Source organism: Zosterops lateralis (assembly GCF_965231275.1).
Source record: "Zosterops lateralis genome assembly, chromosome: Z".
NCBI classification, from domain to species: domain Eukaryota; kingdom Metazoa; phylum Chordata; class Aves; order Passeriformes; family Zosteropidae; genus Zosterops; species Zosterops lateralis.
Window position 1 is genome coordinate 4829410 of NC_139800.1, and position 19309 is coordinate 4848718.

A 19309-nucleotide genomic window follows, 5' to 3' on the forward strand; every position below is an offset into this window, starting at 1 on the left:
CTTAGCCAAAGTGACAGGAGTGAGCCATGATTTTACAAGGCCTTCCTTTTGTAAAGTTTTACCTATCTACAACACTATAGTGTGTTATTACTGTTTAAATGACAGTACACGTGCTTCTCTTATCAAAAGAGAGGGATCCAGATCCAACAAAATCTTGGGACTTTTAAAGAAATTTGTACGGTGAAACAGATACAGGAGTTTTCTCTGCATTGACAAGTAATCAAGCTTGGCATGCACTGGAACTTCTGGAGAACATTGCCAGAAAGGAAGGAACTTCTAAACTCACCAAAGAGCTACAGAAGTGGTGGACTAAATCTACAACCTTTTACCATCAACTGTAATACCATTTCAGAATGATACTGCTCAACTTCTATGAAAATATCTCTAGTAAAGGTAGATGAAATTCTGTAGCTTTGTGAACTTTTGAAGTATGTTTTTCCTAACCTTTTTCTTTCATGGAAGTCTTTACTCAGCATAAATTTGATACAATGGATTGCAGTTTGTGGATTCATCAGGTTCTCAGAGATGACTTGAATGTTCTGCTCTATGCCTTACCTAATAACATACAGAACAAAGTACAAAAACCATTAGTGTCAATGTGATAGAAGGTGAGGTTTTTCACACTAGGACTAATAAGATTTCCATAAGGGGGGAAGGGACCTCTTTGAACTCAACCCAGTTAGGAATATCAGCTTAATTTTTCTGGTTTAGATAAAACTTTGTGCTGACAAAGCCACAGGTCAGGTTGGGATAACGCACTTACCACCTGTTTGCATTGGGCAAACATTCACATTCCTGCTTAGACCTGGCCCTCTGTTTTTAGATCATGAAAACCTAACTGCTGTCTTGGGCAAGAAATCACCCTATTAAGGTAGAACAGGAGAAAGAGTCCAGTGGTGCTACTCTGCCACAAAGACCATATATGTATATATATATATTCAGAAAAATGAAGGTACAGACTGGCCACAGATGGCACTTGAGTGGTCCCATGTTCTGGACCAATAATTGGCATCACCCCCACTGGCTGATACTCTATATTGAGTCAATGGAGAGTCTACAGACTGAACCATCATTGAAGAAGGTGAAGACCTGAATTAATTCAGTTTCTGCAGACACTTAGGCTTTAGATGAGGTGCATTTTTATTAGGAACATGCCACTGGAAGTGTAAAATCCTGTGGGACAATGCTGTTAGGAGGGCAGACTATGCATTATCAGCAAAATTCCCTGCAGGACTAGTTCTTGTCACCTGCTTTCAATGACCTTACCCTACCTGGCTGGAATGAGACTTGGTTATGAAGCCACATTCCAGAATCACAGAATATTCTGAGTTGGAAGGGACACGAGGATTATCGAGTCCAACTCTTAGCCCTGTAAAGGACATCCCTAAGAATCTCATCGTGTCCCCAAGAGTGTTGTCCAAAAGTTGCTCCAACTCCATCAGGGTTTCTGCCGTGATGATGTTCCCCTTGACAGAAAGGGAGGATACAGTCTCAGGCTGCATCAAGGGAAATACAGGTTGGATATTAGAAGTTTTTCACTGAAAGAGTGATTAAATACTGGAATAGCCTCCCTGGGGAGGTGTTGGAGTCACCATCCCTGGATGTGTTTAAGCAAAGCCTGGACGTGGCACTCGATGCCACGATCCAGTTGAGGTGTTAGGGCTGGGTTGGACTTGACGACCTTCAAGGTCTCTTCCAACCTACACATTCTGTGATTCTGGAGATCCTGTTCCAGTGCCCAGCCACCCTCTGGCTGAAGACCCCTCAAACAGCAGAGGACTCTCATCTCCTCGTGCCCTGGGTTGCAGTGTGGGATGTACACAAAGTATTTATTGTATCACCATCTTCATGAGCTGTTAAACCAGGTGGGGCAGTGTTTTCCCAGGCCCCCTTCCTTTGGGCTCTTCTGCTCATGGCCCATCAATGCCTGGCCCATGACTCACAGGTAACACCCTCCAGGAGTTATCTCTGTTTAATGGGCCATCAAGGACCCACTTCACAACTCATCATCCCATTGTGAGATGCTCCACCCAGCGGGAGGAGCCAAGCATTCTCACCTGGATATAATCTGGGATTTGGGACAGTACAGGCAGCATTTACACACTGGATTCCCAGAGGACCAGAGCTACCAGACCTTTCTACAGGATCACTGCTTCAGGAAGAGCACCTCACCTGGACTGCTTCCACCATCCTGCTCAGGTTGTATTCTGACTCTGTCAGTGGTCCTTTTGTGTTATTTTGTTTTATTTTATTTTTATTTTTTTATTATTATTTTATTTTATATTTTATTTTCATTTTATTTTGTTTAGGTTTTTTAAATTTTATTTTATTTTTAAATTTTTATTTTATTTTTATTTCATATTTCATATTTTATTTTATTTTATTTTTTATTTTATTATTTTATATTTTATTTTATTTTATGATTTTATTAATTTTTAATTTTAATTTTATATTTTATTTATATTTTTATTATTTTTCATGTTATTATTTTTTATTTTATTTATTTATTTTAATTTTATTTATTATTTTAATTTCCCCCAATCCCTCCGCGCCTCCTCCCGCCTCGCCCGCCAGAGGGCGCCCGTCCTTCCCCGCGCCTGCGCAGTAGCGCCGTGGTCGGAGCGCAGGCGCGGGGCGGGCGCGGCGGCGGCTCCGTCACGGGAAGGGCGGAACGCGGCGGCGGCGCCCGTTTCCTCCGTCGCGTCTCGGCGGCTGCGGCGGCCGCGGCCGGGCTCGCCGGTGCCCGGGGGCGGCGGGGGAAGGATGGCGTACTTCGTGGAGAGCTTCTGGGTAAGGGCAGCGCCTTCCCGGGCTCCGCGGCGGCGCGGCGCGGGCGGTGGGAACGGGGCAGGGCGCGGCGCGGGGCGGCCGCGGTCCCGCTGCGGGAGCAGCCTCGGCTCTTGCGCCACCACCGGGACTGGGCCGGGCCTGGAGCCGCGGCGGGGCCGCGCTGGGGCCGCCCGGAGCGGGGAACCCGCTGAGCGCGGCGGGGAGAGGGGAGAGCCGGCCCGGCGGGCTGGGGCTGCGCGGGGGAGCGGCGGCGGGAACCGGGATGGGGTGGGATGAGAAGGGATGGGATGAGATGGGATGGGGTGGGTGGTTACCGGGCCCAGGGATGCGCGGAGCCGCTGCCTGCGCTGGGCTCCGGTGCCCGCCTTTGGTGGGTCTCGGGGCTGTGGCGGCTCCGCATCGGCCGCAGCAAAGGCAGAGCCGAAATTCGGCGCCCCGCTCTCCCCTCCTGCTCCCTCCTCTCCCTGCGCCCCTGGGGAGGCTCAGCCCCGCAGGAAACAACAGGCGCTCCTTGCTTTGGACCTGCCGTCCCATAGGGCATCCCTGCGCCCATATCCCTGGGGGTTTGTGTGCGTACATATGTGTGTGTATATATATATATATATATATATATATATATGGATAAAAAGTTCAATTATGGGTTTGGATCGAGTTTCCTGTGAAATGCGACTAGTTTTCATTGCTAGTTTGAAACGTTAAAAAAAAAGTATTCTCGTAGTCACCGGACTGTTTACAAAGTTGCTAGTTATTTGATTTTTTTTTTTTTCTCCACGCCTCTCGACCAAGACGTAGCGGAAACATAAAATTGTTACTGCCTGAGACTGAAGTGAAAAAGAGACAAAATATCTTTTAGACGCGTGCTTTTTCTGGGTATAAACCGCAGTTAGGCTTAAAGTCTAGGAATAATTAATTTCACAAATCACTATTCTTGAATATAAGGCATAGCTCCAGTTTATGTTTTATTTTCAGTATTGTGGGGGTTTTTTTATTCCTTTGCTTTCAACATGCTATTTAAATTTAAAGACCCAAGATACTGGATTTGCTCTCTTGGCCTACAAATCTGCTTAATTGGAAGCCCCAGTGTGGGAGATCAGTGTTAATCTAACGTGGAAGAATTTTATTTTTCATAAAAATAAGATTAAAATTAATATAAAACTATGCATTTTCATTGGAAAACTTCTATATTCTCCTAAGATTAGAGCAAAACAGAAGTTGTTTATTCAGCTATCACGACTGAAATTGAACTTTTCTGTTAAGCTTTGTTGTGTACTGTGGTGTGTTCATTGAACTGTCTGATCAGTTGTGTTTTGCTTTGTTAGTAAATCAATTAAATTGGTGAAGACAGTGGGCCATTCCTGTACATTCTGTTTCCATCTCTGTGTCTTCACAAATGCTTCCAGCAAATGTGAGGTAGTGAACATCTATCCCAAATTCCCATTCTCCTTCTGTTTTCCAGAGTCTCTGCCTGTAGCTTTGTGAGCAGAACCCCTGGTGTGGGTTATTAGTGAGTGCCAAGACCTGTGTGATTCCTTCTGTCAGTGCAGGTTTTTCTCATAAGTCCAGAAATGACACAAGGTCAAAAAAAGTTTGTTCATTTTTGTCTTGCGATGATGACAAAGACACTAAACAGGATCTCACCTTCCAAAATTTGACCAAGAAACTTGTGTAATACCATTGACAGGGTTATTGTTTTGTATAGAAGTGAAGTTAAAAGGAATGTTCCTTCTTTACTGCTGTGGGTGAATATTTTTCAATATTAACTGTAATGATGGATTTGTAAAATCTGAAAGTATTGAGTTTCTGTTTATCCTCAGAACTAGGCATAAATTATAGGTTTGTGCATTTTGAATCATTAGTCATCTTCATTTGCACTAACATTTCAGAAGAGGTTATTGTTCAGAATTGCTACTGCTTTGGAAGATTTGGGAAACAATCTGTGTAGGCTCTGAATTGTGGTGAGAAAGTTAAAATGGGAATTAGAAGATACATGAAAATGCACTGAATGTATAATGATGGAAAATAATGAAGATAATTTTGTAAGGAGAAAAGAAGGTGGTAGAACTTCAGAAAGTTGTCTTGTATTCCTTCCTTGCCCTTCTAGGTAACCCTATAGAAAATATTTTTGGAAATATGGAATAGGATAGTTATGCTTTTTAAAGCACCAATTTGAAAATGTATTGAAAACATTATTAATATTTAATTATTTGGCATAGATGCTGTCATAAACTTGCAGCTGAAACTGTGCGTTGGAAATGGGAATCTGGACCTTAAGATGTGTGTTCTCTCCCTTGGTTTAGTAATTTTCAGTAAGTAATAGGAAAAGAGATCAGAAACTTAAGGGACTTTAATGATTACTCCAGAAAAGGGGACTGACATGTGTATGAGTGTATTGATTTCTTACACAGTATTTAAGCTGCTGTCTTCCTAAATGTGCCCATGTAAACAGAACAAATCTTACCTTCTTTGTTGTCAGTCTTGGAAATTATCCTGAGGCTTTCCTCTTGCACTGCTTCTAAAAGTGTTTAAATAATTGCACATTTTGGGTTTGTTGTTGTTAGAGGACGTAAGAAAATTGGATGAGCTATCTCTTTAGTGTTCTGTAGGAGATCAATGAGAGGTAAATAAGACTCTTTTCAGGATGTGTAAAACCAAAGTACAGAGACCTCTACTGTCACTTTAAAAATTTGCTATCACTTGAAAAACATAATGTAAGGGTCTGCTAGTGCAGCACAGCATTCCAGAGCCATTTTCCATCCAGGAGGATTTTTTTGGGTATCAAAAGCTATGAACTAGTAGTACAGTCTATAAGTGGCTTTGATTCTTATATCCTTTATTCTTGGCTTCTTGATTGTGACTGAGTTTTAGGCATTCCAGTCATGTCCATTCCCAGCTCCTAGTCAGGGTTGTCCTAAATCATTGTACCCTCGCTGCTGTGTATGTGCTACATCAAAACAATGTCATGGTTTAAAGGTAACACTATCAATAAACCATTTCTGTCAAACATAGCTACATTTTGTCACTTTGAGCATACTGTTACTAGTGTAGGAGTATAGAAAGTGTTCTTTATCATTGACTGGCTGTTTTCTTAAAAGAAAATATTGCTTAAATTTTGGCGTTGTATTTAAACTGACCAGCGCAGGTGATTCTTATGACATAGTTTAAAAGAGTAACTACTGACAAATCAAGAAAAATAAGCCCCTTTCAAACCAGTCAGTTATTGTTTATGGATTGTTTAGAATTAATTTGATTAAACTATTGGAAGTTCTATGAATAGCTGAAGCTGATTTGTGTAACTCTGTGCTTGGTAACTTTGGAAGTCCTGGCATATAAAAACATATATATAAATTGCCTTTGACAATTTTTAAAGTTCTTTTTAATTGATTGCTTTACTTGTAGCTGTTGAGAATGGCTGTATTGAAGATTCTATTTTTTTTTTTCCAAATACTTTTGTGGGGTGTAAAGGTTGGCAGTATCCCTGTTTAATAATCAGTCATACCTTTGTGAGGAAGCTTGCTCTGTTAAGGGTAAGATGTGTTGTCTTACAAACTTGTGAGTATGTTAATAGCATGGAGACTTTTCACAGTGACATCTGGAGTTACATTTGTATGTTTACACAGCCCTGCTCTTCTGCTGGGCATGCAGCTGGATGCTCTGTTTCAGGAGAGCTGTTGTACAATATTTGCTTAGTATCCTCTCTCTGTGTGTGCATCCAGCATGATTTGGCAGCCTTCCATCTGTTCATTAAAAAATGTTTTTAGTTACCTGTACGTGGTGGGAAGTATCTGTCCTTCCTCACGTGCACAGAGCTTCTCTGGAGCTGTGCTTTGTTTACTCTGTTGAAATGGGAAGGTGGAAATTGAAGTTGGCAGGTTGGTTGTTTTTGTGTCCAATCTTCTCAAAACTTTCAGAACTGAAGAAGATGCATTACCTGTGTCAGCATCAGGTGACTGCTTTTCTTTCACATTTCAATGCTTTCAGTTTTCTACAGCTCTTTCAGGCACTCAGAAACTGAAATTTAATGAGAGAGAACTTTCAAAAATGTAACACCGTAATATTAATCACATGAGTATTTTTATGTATTCAGGGCCCATTAAATTAAACTATTTTCTAGGTAGAAAGCATGAAAGAATGTTATTTATTTGAAACTGCAACAAGAATTAACAGTTTAAAGAACATGGCAACAGTGTTTGTCAGAGCATCTACAATGAGTTTATGTATTCCTGAATTTAGTGTCTGACCAGTCAGAGCCCCCATAATATAACCATTTATTTGTACTAGAAATAGAACAAATAGAAATATTTCTCTATAAATAAATAGGGTAAATAGAAAGTGGTGTAACAGAGTATAACCTTTTTACACTAATAGATGTTAACACTGAACAATTTCAATCCAAAGGAGACAGAGCTTGCACTCAAACAATTCTATTGGAAATTCAGCAAATAAATATTGCTGCAGATTGCCTAGAAATTTCTGGCTATTTTACTAAACGCAGATTGTGATTTCAGAATTCTTTTTATTGCAACAAACAAAATTATTCTTAAAAACTTGAAGTATTTTAAGTAATTCAGTCCCACAGAGTTCCTGTAATCTGTTTCCTGTTATGCACAAGTCATGGAAATGCTGATTTCTGGCTACACATTTGCTGACAGAGCTACTTTCATTTCCATGAGGAAATCTTTGCAACTAGTTCTTGATGAAGGGAAATGGAAGGACTGGTTGCTCTTGCTTTCCATGACTTAATTTGTTTTGGCTACAAAGTTGGTCAGTAATGCTTCATTGTAGGCTTATTTGAGTGTTTACTTGTATTTGAGGTCTTGCTTTCTCTAATGGCTGCTCTCAGGGGACATCTATGCTCGAGATACAGAAGGGCTTTCTTACAGTAGTTTAGAATAGGAAATCTCAGAATGAACACCATCCTCTGAAGAGAAAGGAAGAGAAAACTGCTAAGAGACTTCAGAGTAACTAAATGGTGCCTGTATCGGGAGAGGACCACTTATATTTTGCATTTTCATACACAGTTTTACGTTTGTTTTCTACTGAGTAAAGGCAGGATCATCCTCAACAGAAAGTGGTTTAGCACTTTTTGTTTACCTACAAAATTACATTCAGAATGGTCTTTCAGACTGATATGGAAGCCTGTTACCTACAGCCTGATGTTATACATGACAACAGAAGATTGTTTTTCTCCACTGTGCAATTTGTAGAGGAAGAATCTGCATCTGCCTTCATTGTCTGTTGTCCAGTAGATAACAGGTAATTGTTAATTGATATCCAGGTAATTGTTTATGAATGGCAGTGGAAGGTTTCATCAGTTCCCTCTACTATATACTGCATTAATTTGTTTTAAAGCAGGCCATTACTGATCTTCCAGTGATCATAACTGTTACTGTTGCCACTAGGAGGGAGCAAGTAAAAACACCCAATGAAGAAAACGTATATAAGACACACAATTTCCATGTACAGAATTCTGTACAGTGTGTGTGGGAAGGAGAAATGTTGAGAAAAAATATCCAAACACGAACAGTGTTAATGGCATATGTGCATGTAATACTTGTTGACTTTTGTAAATTGAACAACTTTTCCTCCTAGCCACCACATACATCTGTCTCGTTATGCTAAATATGGAGCCTTAACTCTGCTGCTCTTCATGGATGCAATTACTGAATGGAGAAGTTGTGGAAAGTCTGTGTATTTTTTTCTAAAGCAGAAAAACATCTGCTCACTTTGTCTCATTGAGACACCATCCTTAATTTGGTTTAGATACACACATGTCTCCAAACATGAGCAGAATCATCTTCAGGTCAGTTGTCAGAGCAGTTGGTCATGTGAAGAGTTTTGAGGTCTGTATGTTTGTGCTCTTAGATAGAGCCCGATATAGGTAATGTAGGTTATACTTCACATTATATTTGCAGGTGAAGACATGTCTTTTAGTTGTGCCAGACTTAAACCATGTAGGCCTTCAAATCTTTTTGACTTGCTGCTTTGTTTAAATTTTAATGTATTTTGCACGTAGGTTCTTAACCTCTGATAATTATTGATAGTGTGTAAGAGATGAGGCTTTCAGGGGACTCAGTTGAGGAAATTATCTGTTCTGTTTCTCTGCCCTGCTTTCTACTATTCATTGTAAACTCAGGAGAAAGAATAGGACTGATTAGAAAACCTGATTTTAGTGGAAAAATTATTTCCCTTGCAGTAACCTTCAGTTAGTTGGGGAACAAGATAATGATGGCAGTTGGTTGTTTAGGCTCGTTCCATTCTCTAAAGATTTGCACAGTTACATTTCTGACAGTTTATCAGGAAGGCTGCAGCCAGAGGCTGGGTCATGGCTGTGCTTCCCTTCCTGCATTTCTAAATTGGCAGGAAATTTATGGAACTCCGGTGTAGGAAAGGCCCCTTTAAAAGCTTCCATTATGAAAAGTTTACAAGCAGCCTATGTTCAGCACATTTTGATAACGTGTTGTTTTAGCTGGAAGAAACACCTTAAAGCAAAGAACATTTCACAAAGGGGAATTTTATTAGTTTTTCAGGAAGAAATGCCTAACCTATTTGTAAATGTTTATCTATAGATTTGGATGCAGTAACAGCTTTGGTGAAGTTAAATAAGAATTATATTCTGTATTCTAATTGAAAATACCAGTGAAGTCTTAATTATAATGCAGTGGCATTCAGGGTTTATATTGAGTAACTACATAAAGTTAATAAGTTAGTGCACCAGTATTCAAAGTTATTATGGGCTTTAAACTATAAAGGAAAAAAACGTTTAGATAGGGGTGAAAGGGGAAAGAAACTATTTAGACTGGTACTTGAGCAGGACAACATTTAAATAAAGTTGCATTTTCTACTAATTGATGTTCTTATCTTTCTTTTACTTTTCAAGTTTGTAAAAGCCTTGCTCAGTGGAGAATCCTTTTAGAGTTTGCTGTATTTTCATGTGTTCTGTTTAGTTTTGCTTGTACTTTTTACAGATTGTAATTGTACTTTTGCCAAACTTATCTGAATTTTGGTGCACTTTTTCAAGTTACAGCTTACTGCAACCATGGAAACTATGATTTTATAGGTGTGGTTTTTTTTTCTTTGGTTTTGTTTTTCCCAGTGCTTGGAAGAAGCAAAGCAAATAATCCTGGCTAGTAATGTGTATCAGATTAACCCTCAGTTTTCTATTATTTGCAAATTTGTGTGTCTCTGTGTGGTGTCCTTTAAGGCAACTTGAAACTTAGTGGAAGTGGAGTTAATACCTCTGCTGCTGTGAAGTGTTTCCATCCAGCCATGACTGCTTCTCCTTATTTAAGACAGCAGATCCCTGCATGCCTTCTGCTCCTGGCTCCACCCTCTTCTGCTGAGCAATGCAGCTTGTTTGTGTCCTTGCAGTGATCTGGATCAGTGATTCTTGTTTTTATTTGCCAGCTTTATTTTTCAGCTGTATAATTTCCCTGATAAGGTTTGCTTTATGGCTGCACAAACAAATTTTTGAAGGACTGAACAGGCAGAAACGTTTGAAAGGGTGTAAGACCAAGTTCTCAGGCTTTTCTCACTGGCAATATAGAGCTGCCTTTGTTAAAGGATGTGAAACTATTTGAATGCCTCCAGAAGAGGACAGCAAGGCTGGTGAGAGGGCTGGAAGACATATCCTGTGAGGAGCCACTGAGGACTTTGAGCTTCTCTGGTTTGGAGGAGAGGAGGCTGAGGGGTGACCTCACTGCTCTCTGCAGCTCCCTGAGCGGGGGAAGTGGGGAGGGCGATTCCCGTCTCCTCTCCCTGGGAGCCAAGGATAGGACACATAGGAATGGTTGAAAACTGCAAGGGAAGGTTCAGATTGGACACTAGGGAGCATTTCTTTACTCTGGGAAGGTGGTCAAACACTGGAATGGGCTTCCTAGAGATGGTGATCAGTGCCCTGAGCCTGTCACTATTTAAGGGACATTTGAACAACGCCATTAACTCCATGATTTAACTTTTAGTCATCCCCAAAGTGCTCAGTCAGTTGGGCTAAATGATTGCTGTAGATCCCTTCCAGGTGAAATAGTCTATTCTATCCTATCCCATCCTGTTCTTCCTTCCCTCCCACTCTGAATATGCATGCAGCTTTCCTGAGGGCACACTTTGCACCTTATATATAAGCATCATTATGGATCAGAAGCTTTTGTGAGGGAAAAGGGGAATGGATAGTCTGACAGGAAAATAATGGTAGCAGTGTTGTTATGCTGTGCTTTGCCTTCCTTTCATTTCTGTTGTTGATTTTTGCTGTCAGGAGGAAGTTTATCGTAGTGCCAGAGGTCATAAGCTGGCTGAGTTTATTAGTCAGTGCTTTAAACAGTGTTTCAGTTTTAATAGTGAGATATGCCTTACTCACTGGAAAACGTCTTAAAACTTCAGAATAGACAAAGAGGAGCTGCCAGTGAGAAGGATAAGATTAGTGATTCTTTTTTTAACCAGTTTTACAAAGAGCAGGGGAATGGAAATGAGGTGTGAAGGATTGGGGAAGTAAGATATCAAGTAATCTTAACTGAATTTTAGTTCACTTAAAATAATGAAAGATGTGAGAGGATAAAAAGAGAGTACAGTATTTCGTGTGTGTTTAATAGGATGGGAAGTGAAAGAATGCAAGACCCCATCATATCTACAAGAGGAATCTTTGACTGTAGCCTAGAAATATATAATAGAAAGGTAGTGGTAGCAGATGAGGTGATTTTAGTTTAGACATAGGGATTCATGGGAACTTACAGCAATTGCTAAAAAGCAGAGCATTGGAAATAATTAACTTCCTGATGAAGTGATTAAAATGAAAATCAGTTATTAAAATGCAAATGTTCAGCATGTTGTGTTTCATAGTTCTACTTTCTGTTTATCTTTAGGGAGAAAGGAACAATGGCTTTGATGTCCTCTATCATAATATGAAACATGGACATTTGTCAACAAAGGACTTAGCAGATTTTATTAGAGAAAGGTAAGTATTCATCCTGTATTTTTAATACTTGCGGGTTTTATTGTTAGTTGTTGCATTTAATAGTAACATGCAAAATATGTAAACAAAATTCAAATATCAAAACTTAATTATAATTTTAATATACCTCTCATATTCTACAGGAATATCTATACTTATTCCATTTGCTTAGAACTGAATAGGAGCTCTTAAGCATCAGTTAATAACAAGCTTCTAATTTTTCAGGTTTCACTTAAAAGATGAGAGTAAAAATCTAGAAGTGTCATATTAGGTGTCCAGCAGTTTATTTAAATTAATCCCAATTTTTCATTTCACTTAGAGGAAAAAAGGATAATTTAAAGTTGCAAAAATTACCAGTTTTACAGAGTTTTTACTATGCATTTTGAATTAGGCTATTAGCAACTGCTAGTATAGACTTCAAAGAAATTATAATTTCAGGAGCCGAGACACTAGGTTTGTTAAAGAGAGTGATACATAGGGATGAGAAAATAATATGCAGAAAATAACACAGGTTCATCTATATTGGATGGGAGGAACAGGACTGAAATCTAAAAATATGACAACTTCCAAAACAGGTGACCCAGTGCTGCATTTAGTTCTTTGTGAAAAAAGGCTGCTGCTGCCACACTGAATATATGGATTTCCCTTCTGAAATTACTGACACTAGGTAATACATGAAAAATAATTCCAAAGTATTGATTGAGGACCTGTTTCAATGCTGGCTTCTTGCAGTAGAAGCTGTCAAAAAACTGGAATTCTTCAAAATTTAAGTTTTGGCCTCAAATAGATCTCAGTTTAAAAAGTACTTTCAAGTTTCCACAAAATATAATCACCACAAATCGGACAGATTCTCCATTGCACTAACATTAGTGTCATTTCAAAGTGGACAAAATTACCAAAAAAATTTCACTAAGCAGAAACGAGTGAGTTCCAGAGTCCAAATGTGATGTCTCCTTCTGGAAAGACTTTGCACACCCCAAACAATCTTCTGTTTTACAAGTTCCCAGTTTCAGAGAGTGCATTATGAAGCCACAAAGGGTTCTAGTGAAACCCTGAGTTGGCTTGAGCAGAGGGATATCACACTAATCACATTTACTATAAATGCTTAATGCTTCATAAACTTGCATTTTTAAGATATGTCTTTTGTTATCTGTGTGAGTTCCTAGTCTTTCCTTTGAAAGCTTCTTTAATTTTTGGGATCATTCAGTTTTTTATACCAGCACATCATGGACCTAAGCTGTACCTTGCCTGGACATATTTAAGTATATTGGTTTTGCATCCTTTGTATTTAGATTTATCTCCATATTTAGATGAGAAACTGTCTCACTCTCTGCTTCTTGTCTCCTTTGTGTTGTATTCTTTGAATATGCTCCATTTTATTCATATTGGTCCTAAGGTGAAAGGTTTTAGGCAAATGTGTAAAGAATAACTTGCTGCTGTATCTGACTTGGTTTCTTTGCTTTATTGTACTGACATACAATAAATACATAAATATATGTTTACTTATTTGTTAAAATACAATACATAAATGAAACTTGACAGTTTTTTCTACACAAAAGAAAAGAATATAGAATTCTTGTTTTTTCTATGTATAAGCTTCTGCAAATTAATTTTTTAATTTAAATAATTTTTAAATTAAATAATTATTTTAAAATAACTTTTAAATCATGTGCTTTTGCAGTCAATAAAGAATGTCTTTGGACCTTTTTCCACATGTTAAAATGTTTCAGCTCAAGTTGCTGTCAATTATTTTTAGTTTTTTAAATAGCATTTCAAGATTAATGACCGTGTAGGGATACATGAGGATCCCCATGGATACTTTATCCTCAATGAGAGTTCAAGAAATGTTTATTTCCTGCACATGGATCAGGATGTGCCAAAGAGAACAGCATTTTTTGTAAGATGTATGAAAAATTCAGTTCTTGTTAGCTCACTAAGACAGAATCTGAGGGTTATATTGCAATTTACCTGACAAAACTGCAGTATTGCTCCTTAAGGGTGAGTTGTCAATGGTGCAGGCCAGCTGCACTAAATTCTGTCCTTTCCAGTGACTTTCTCCCATCAGGATATTAAACCTCCCTTGTGTATTCCTCAGCCCTGTTTTTCTGCTGCGTGTCAATTAGCCAGGCTGCAATTAACAAAAAAGCAGTTGAGTAACAAATCGATACTTTTTTTCAAGTAAGGGATGAATGATCAATCACAGCCCAGACTAATAGTTTGTGACATATAGTTTAGATTCAAAGAAATAGAAACACTTCAAATATTTGGTGTCGTTACTTTAATAAAAATATTTGAGAGTCCATATGCGTGCAGTGAAGCCCTTTGCTGCTGTTGTGAGGTTACTGTGGGATGTCATTCAACTTCCTGGGAAATAAAAATGGTTCAGTAGAACACATTTTTATACATGGGCCAAGTTCTTGGTCTCAAAAAGAAATTGGATTGGGCACTACTTGAGCAGAATTTTACAATGATTCAGTTGTCTTGTCTGTGATCTATTTTGCACATTTGTTAATTGCAAAGAAATTAAGAGATGGTGCACACAGTTATCTGATCTCCTCTTTCTTCTGCAGATTATAGTCTGAACATTTTTTTACAGTACTATTTTCTGATGGAAGTATATAAAATGATGAGCAACATGTATTAGAAGCCATCTAGATCTGGTGTTTTTATGCCTTGACTTTTGTGTACCTGATTTTCTAAACTCTCCCTATGAAAACCAAGTTTACATACATTTGAATTTCGAATCTGTTCTTCCATTGCTTTTTACCTTTTCTAGGTAGAGCAGTCATCTGGTTAGCTGGGCTTGCTGGAGTCTCCAGACTAGCCAGAAATTATATTTTTATGGAGTGATTTTGCACAGGAAGGAGAGATGGGTCAGTGTGTTTGGATGTACAGACTGCTTAGGGCACAAAGGACACACGTCTGTGTTAAGCCCATCTTTGTTACTTATGCTGTTCAGAAAACTGTTTTAGTTGGGTGTAGCCTAATTGGGGAAGAGTATAGTTTCCTTTTCTCCAGCCTTAGAAATGGGAATGAAAAATTGTGTAAGATATGGAATAATTTCTAAAATTATTGTTATCTTGAAAATTTATTTTTAAAAAATATTTTAAAATTTATGTAAGAACATTCCGAGATTGTGAAGTTTTTTTCTCTAAGAAAAACAAGCATTTGAAATGTTAATTTGTAATAATATTTCTATGCTGTGTCTGCTGTTCCTACTTGATACCCTAGAAGGAGCAGAAGTTTTCCTCCCTGTCTGTATTCAGTGAGTCAATACCAATACAATTTTCACTTTCTGAGTTTGTTCGTGAGTATTTGTTATTGGTCACGTACTAAAAGAACTGAGATTTATTTGGCTCTCTGGTTCAGAAATTTGTCATCTGAAGGAGTGAGTTTTCTGGCAGGCAGTCTGCTTAATCTTGAGTGGGACAGATTGTCTATCTTCTGAAAGATTAGACACGATTTCTTAAAATCATCAAGTTGTTGAGTTGTTTGGGTTAGAAGGAATCTTAAAGATCATTGAGTTCCATCACTTGCTGTTGTGGTCAGGGTCATCTTTCACCAGACCAGATTCCTCAATGCCCCATCCAACCTGGCCTTGAATAAAGGCCATGCCTCATTGATAAAGCATGTAGAAATTCTCGGTTTTTAAAGAATTCAAAATAAGAGGGTTGAGCTGCCTGCATAGTTTTTTTTCTTTATATATAGGGAAGATTTTGTAGGTGAACTGTCATGTTCATGTGCATTTAAAGTCTAAACATTTATATCTAAGAAATCACTCTACTTTTCTAGAAAAGAAATAGGTACAGGAATGTGTTTTTTTGTTTTTTTTCCTCCGGGAGTTTTTCTAATGTTTTTCTGCACAAATTGCTCGTAAGCATCATAGAAAGAATCTTTTAGATTAGATGAAACTAGCAGTGCCTATGTTTCCATTTAACTTCTAAATGTTTAGCAGATCCCAGGCAAAGACACATGTCCAAATGGGTGAAAATTATTTTACTAAGAAAATCATAGTCTGTTACCTGTACAACAGAGTGTTCTGCAAAGTGAGTTAATAGGACAAATGTACTAACTGGTCACTAACTGGTCATCTTTCAGTTCTTAGAGTTTTTAGCTGATGTATGTTAATACTCTGTGGTGAATTGCAGAACTCCACTTTTGTGGAGATAGTTCAGAGAAGTATACTGTAAATTGGATCAAAAAAAAGGGACATAGATTTTGCTCAAAATCCTTGTGTTTAAAGGGGAAGAATAAGGCACTGAGTTATAAAATCTGGAAAACTTTTACAGAAAACATGGATGATTAGTCAAAAATATATTGCTCATCATGATAAATAAATTTAAAAAATCATTGTCTATGCTTGGGGCATGGGTGCTTGCCATTGTGCAGTGTGCAAGATTTCCAAGCCTTGGAAAGTTAAACTTTTTCTTATCATCGAAGATATGATCATATATGGAAGGAGGATAAAGTTAATTGACTTTCTTTTATGGTGAATAACTTTACAATAGCTGATATTCAAAATGAAATTTATTTGTTGCATGTTGCAGTTTAATCTCCTTCTCCAGACAGATTTCCAGCTAACTAACTGGATGGTTATTTTGGAAGTTCAGTAGGTTTTACTCCTCTGTTTCAGGTGAATACCCCTACTTTGTTTTCATATTTTCACAAGACAATTATTTTTGCTTGTAAACTGTTGCTGTACAGGAGAAATAAAAACTCCTGTCTCGGGTTATAATCATGGTATAACTTGAGGGGTGAATTCTGCATCTGCCTTTTATTTTTCTCTTGTGTCCTGTGTAAAGGTATTGCATAGCAGGAAAGAAATTGCTTGAAGCTTTTCAAGAAAAGACAATTACGGTATTTACTGAAATCTAGGATGCTTCTAAAACTAAATTGATACTACACAATGAATATTGGTTTAGGGTGAAAAATTAAAATACTGTGTATCTTTAATAATAGGTGGGTGAGGAAGATTGATATGGAAAACCTGCAGGGAGTCACTGCTGTAATAGGTGATTCCATGGCAATTGCCCCTGCAGAGACTCTAAGGAGGGAATCTGTGCCAACCCTTGGATTTTGCATCACTAAAAAACAAGTGAAATTGTGTGTTTGAGTGAAGGAAAATTTAAGAACACTTCATGCAGTTTCCAAACTCAAATATCACTATGTGAAGAACTTAAAGGAAAAAACAGCCTACCTCCAACAAGAAGACTAAACAAGACCTCATTTTGTTTGATATGATTGCTCAGTAAATATTGTTTGTTTGTTGTAAAGTTTTCATCACAAATACATTTTATTTTGTTGCTGTGTAAGGCTCTCCTGCTTAGACAGTGCTGGATAGATCGTTGTTATGATGCTTTGTTCTGTCTGTTACTAAGGAATGTTAGTGGTAGCTGAGAACAGCAAATAGAGAGGAAGGAATTGTCTTTTTCAAGCTTAGAGTTCCTGGGTTTTACTTGTCCTGCTCCCTGCAGTGTTTTGTCACAGGATTCTTAGATTATTTTTTTTAAAATATACTATACTAATATGATTTTTTTTGTATAGCTTTTGAGAGATCATTCAAATGGAGTGATTTTTAGCTCACATAAAAAGTCTTCTATTTTGTACCTTTACAATGCATATTCAATCTTCTTACCTTGAAAATTTTGGTGACACTTTTGGTGGCTTTCTTTGGCAGGGCTACAATAGAGGAGACATACTCAAGGTCGATGACAAAACTAGCCAAATCAGCAAGCAACTACACACAGCTTGGGTAAGTAGGTGTACATGAGAGAGAATTAAGTGACTGTGTACATGGTAAGAATCAGGTTTGATCTGAATATTTTATTGATGATGTTGAAGGTTAGTATAACTTTGCCACCTTTAAAAATGATTGCTAGGCCTTCAGTAATGGTACAAAAAGTTGTGCAGCTATAACAAACAAAAAATAAGGCAGTTTTTCAAAATGGAACAAAAAGACTAAAGCCCAAACATGGATAAATTGTCTTTTCCTCTGTGTTTAAAACTGAGTTATTTCAGACATAGTGACTTCTGTTACATCTTCTCGAGCCTATGGAAATTATTTTGCAGAGAGAACATATGGCCTGCAAATATGGCAGTGATTTTTTTTATTTCTATAATTTCTGATTTTTGGAGTGTTATCTCTTCTCAGAGGTGTTCAGAATAAGACTTTTCCATAGATTTTTTCCATAGTAAAAGGAAGTTTTACACACAGGGTATGTTTTTAAAAACTAGAATGATTAATGGATGCTTTTTCATTAGAAAGATTAGCCCAATAAAAACTCAGATTTCTGACAAAAGCTAGATTTTTTTTTTTTTTTTTAATAGTAATGTAATATAGAAATGTGAGGAACTTTCATCAGTGGATAATTTGATAATAGTTGTTGCTGCCCTTTAAACTAACAAGTAGATATAGAACCTTTGAACATAAGAGCTTTAAAGCCTATGGTTATGATTTTTAGCAGCATTACCCAGAATAGAAAGGCAGAAGCATAACTTTGAATGCTGGAGAAGGTCCATTCAGCACAGAAATCTGAATCTGAGAAATGATCCCACCTCTTTGTTCATCTTTGTTAATCAGTAAATCCCTTTTAGAGGCAGATCATCTTTGCAATGTTTTTTCCTCCATCTTGTGGCTGCAATGATGTAAGACAACTAGAAATGTAACTAACCAAGAAACTCCTGATTTGTTCACACTGTTCAAGTTTATACATAGTAGTACTTACTGCATGTTAAATTATTTTAGACTCTTCTTGCACCGTCTTGGTGCTTGCCATTATTGTGTGAACATCATAGTATTAAATGAAATTTACTATGTTTTACTTATTAGAGTCAATACAAGTAAAACATAAACCATGGAAAAATTAGTACATAGGATGTCAAGTACATTTGGAAGATATTTAATAAGAATTTATGGCAGTTGTTGGGTGTTTTGTTTGTTTCACTTTTAGGAGGAGATGTGAACTTACTGATTATTCTTTAGCACTACTAAAAAAAAAAATTGCCAACTGAAGATTAAAAAAACAGATTAACGTTGTTTCCCTCAATGCAGGACATTTGCACCAGTTTGGGATGTTTTCAAAACCTCAACAGAAAAACTAGCAAGTTGTCACTTGGATCTTGTGCGAAGATTACAAGAGCTAATAAAAGAAGTTCACAAGTATGGGGATGAGCAGATCAAAGCTTATAAAAAGGTTATTAATTCTTTTTCTTATGTACGTCCAATGACTTGTTAACACAAAAATTAAAATGGCTTGGTTTTGACAACCATGTGATATTTGGCAGACTAAAGAAGACGTTTCAGGAACTTTGGAAGCAGTGCAAAATATCCAGAGTATCACTCAGGCCTTGCAGAAATCAAAAGAAAACTACAACGCAAAGTGTGTGGAACAAGAACGCTTGAAAAAGGAAGGAGCAACACAGAGAGAAATTGAAAAGGTAGCTCTGTCACATCTTACTGTAATAGTGCTACTAACTGCTTTACATATTCACCTTGTATTAGTAAGGTGAATGTCACTCAGAAAATGTTAATTGTAGTAAGAAATTGCAACTATTTTGCGATATGCATGATATCCTGAA

The 19309-nt window shown here is 37.7% G+C and overlaps 1 protein-coding gene across 6 annotated transcripts in view; it reads left to right on the forward strand.

The window, feature by feature from the left end:
* The first annotated feature begins 2136 nt into the window (after positions 1 to 2136).
* FCHO2 (FCH and mu domain containing endocytic adaptor 2) overlaps positions 2137 to 19309 on the forward strand; it is an 83745-nt gene continuing 66572 nt past the window's right edge. For 3 of the 6 annotated variants that reach the window (XM_083883723.1, XM_083883724.1, XM_083883725.1), the window contains exons 1-5: positions 2137 to 2790; positions 11643 to 11734; positions 17409 to 17483; positions 18783 to 18924; positions 19016 to 19168. In XM_083883723.1, coding sequence (XP_083739849.1) covers positions 2479 to 2790; positions 11643 to 11734; positions 17409 to 17483; positions 18783 to 18924; positions 19016 to 19168 — 774 coding nt within the window. In that variant the 5' untranslated portion in view covers positions 2137 to 2478. Of the gene's footprint in view, positions 2791 to 10313; positions 10421 to 10943; positions 10975 to 11642; positions 11735 to 17408; positions 17484 to 18782; positions 18925 to 19015; positions 19169 to 19309 lie in introns of those variants that run through there. The other 3 variants (XM_083883728.1, XM_083883727.1, XM_083883726.1) reach the window with 3 other exon arrangements.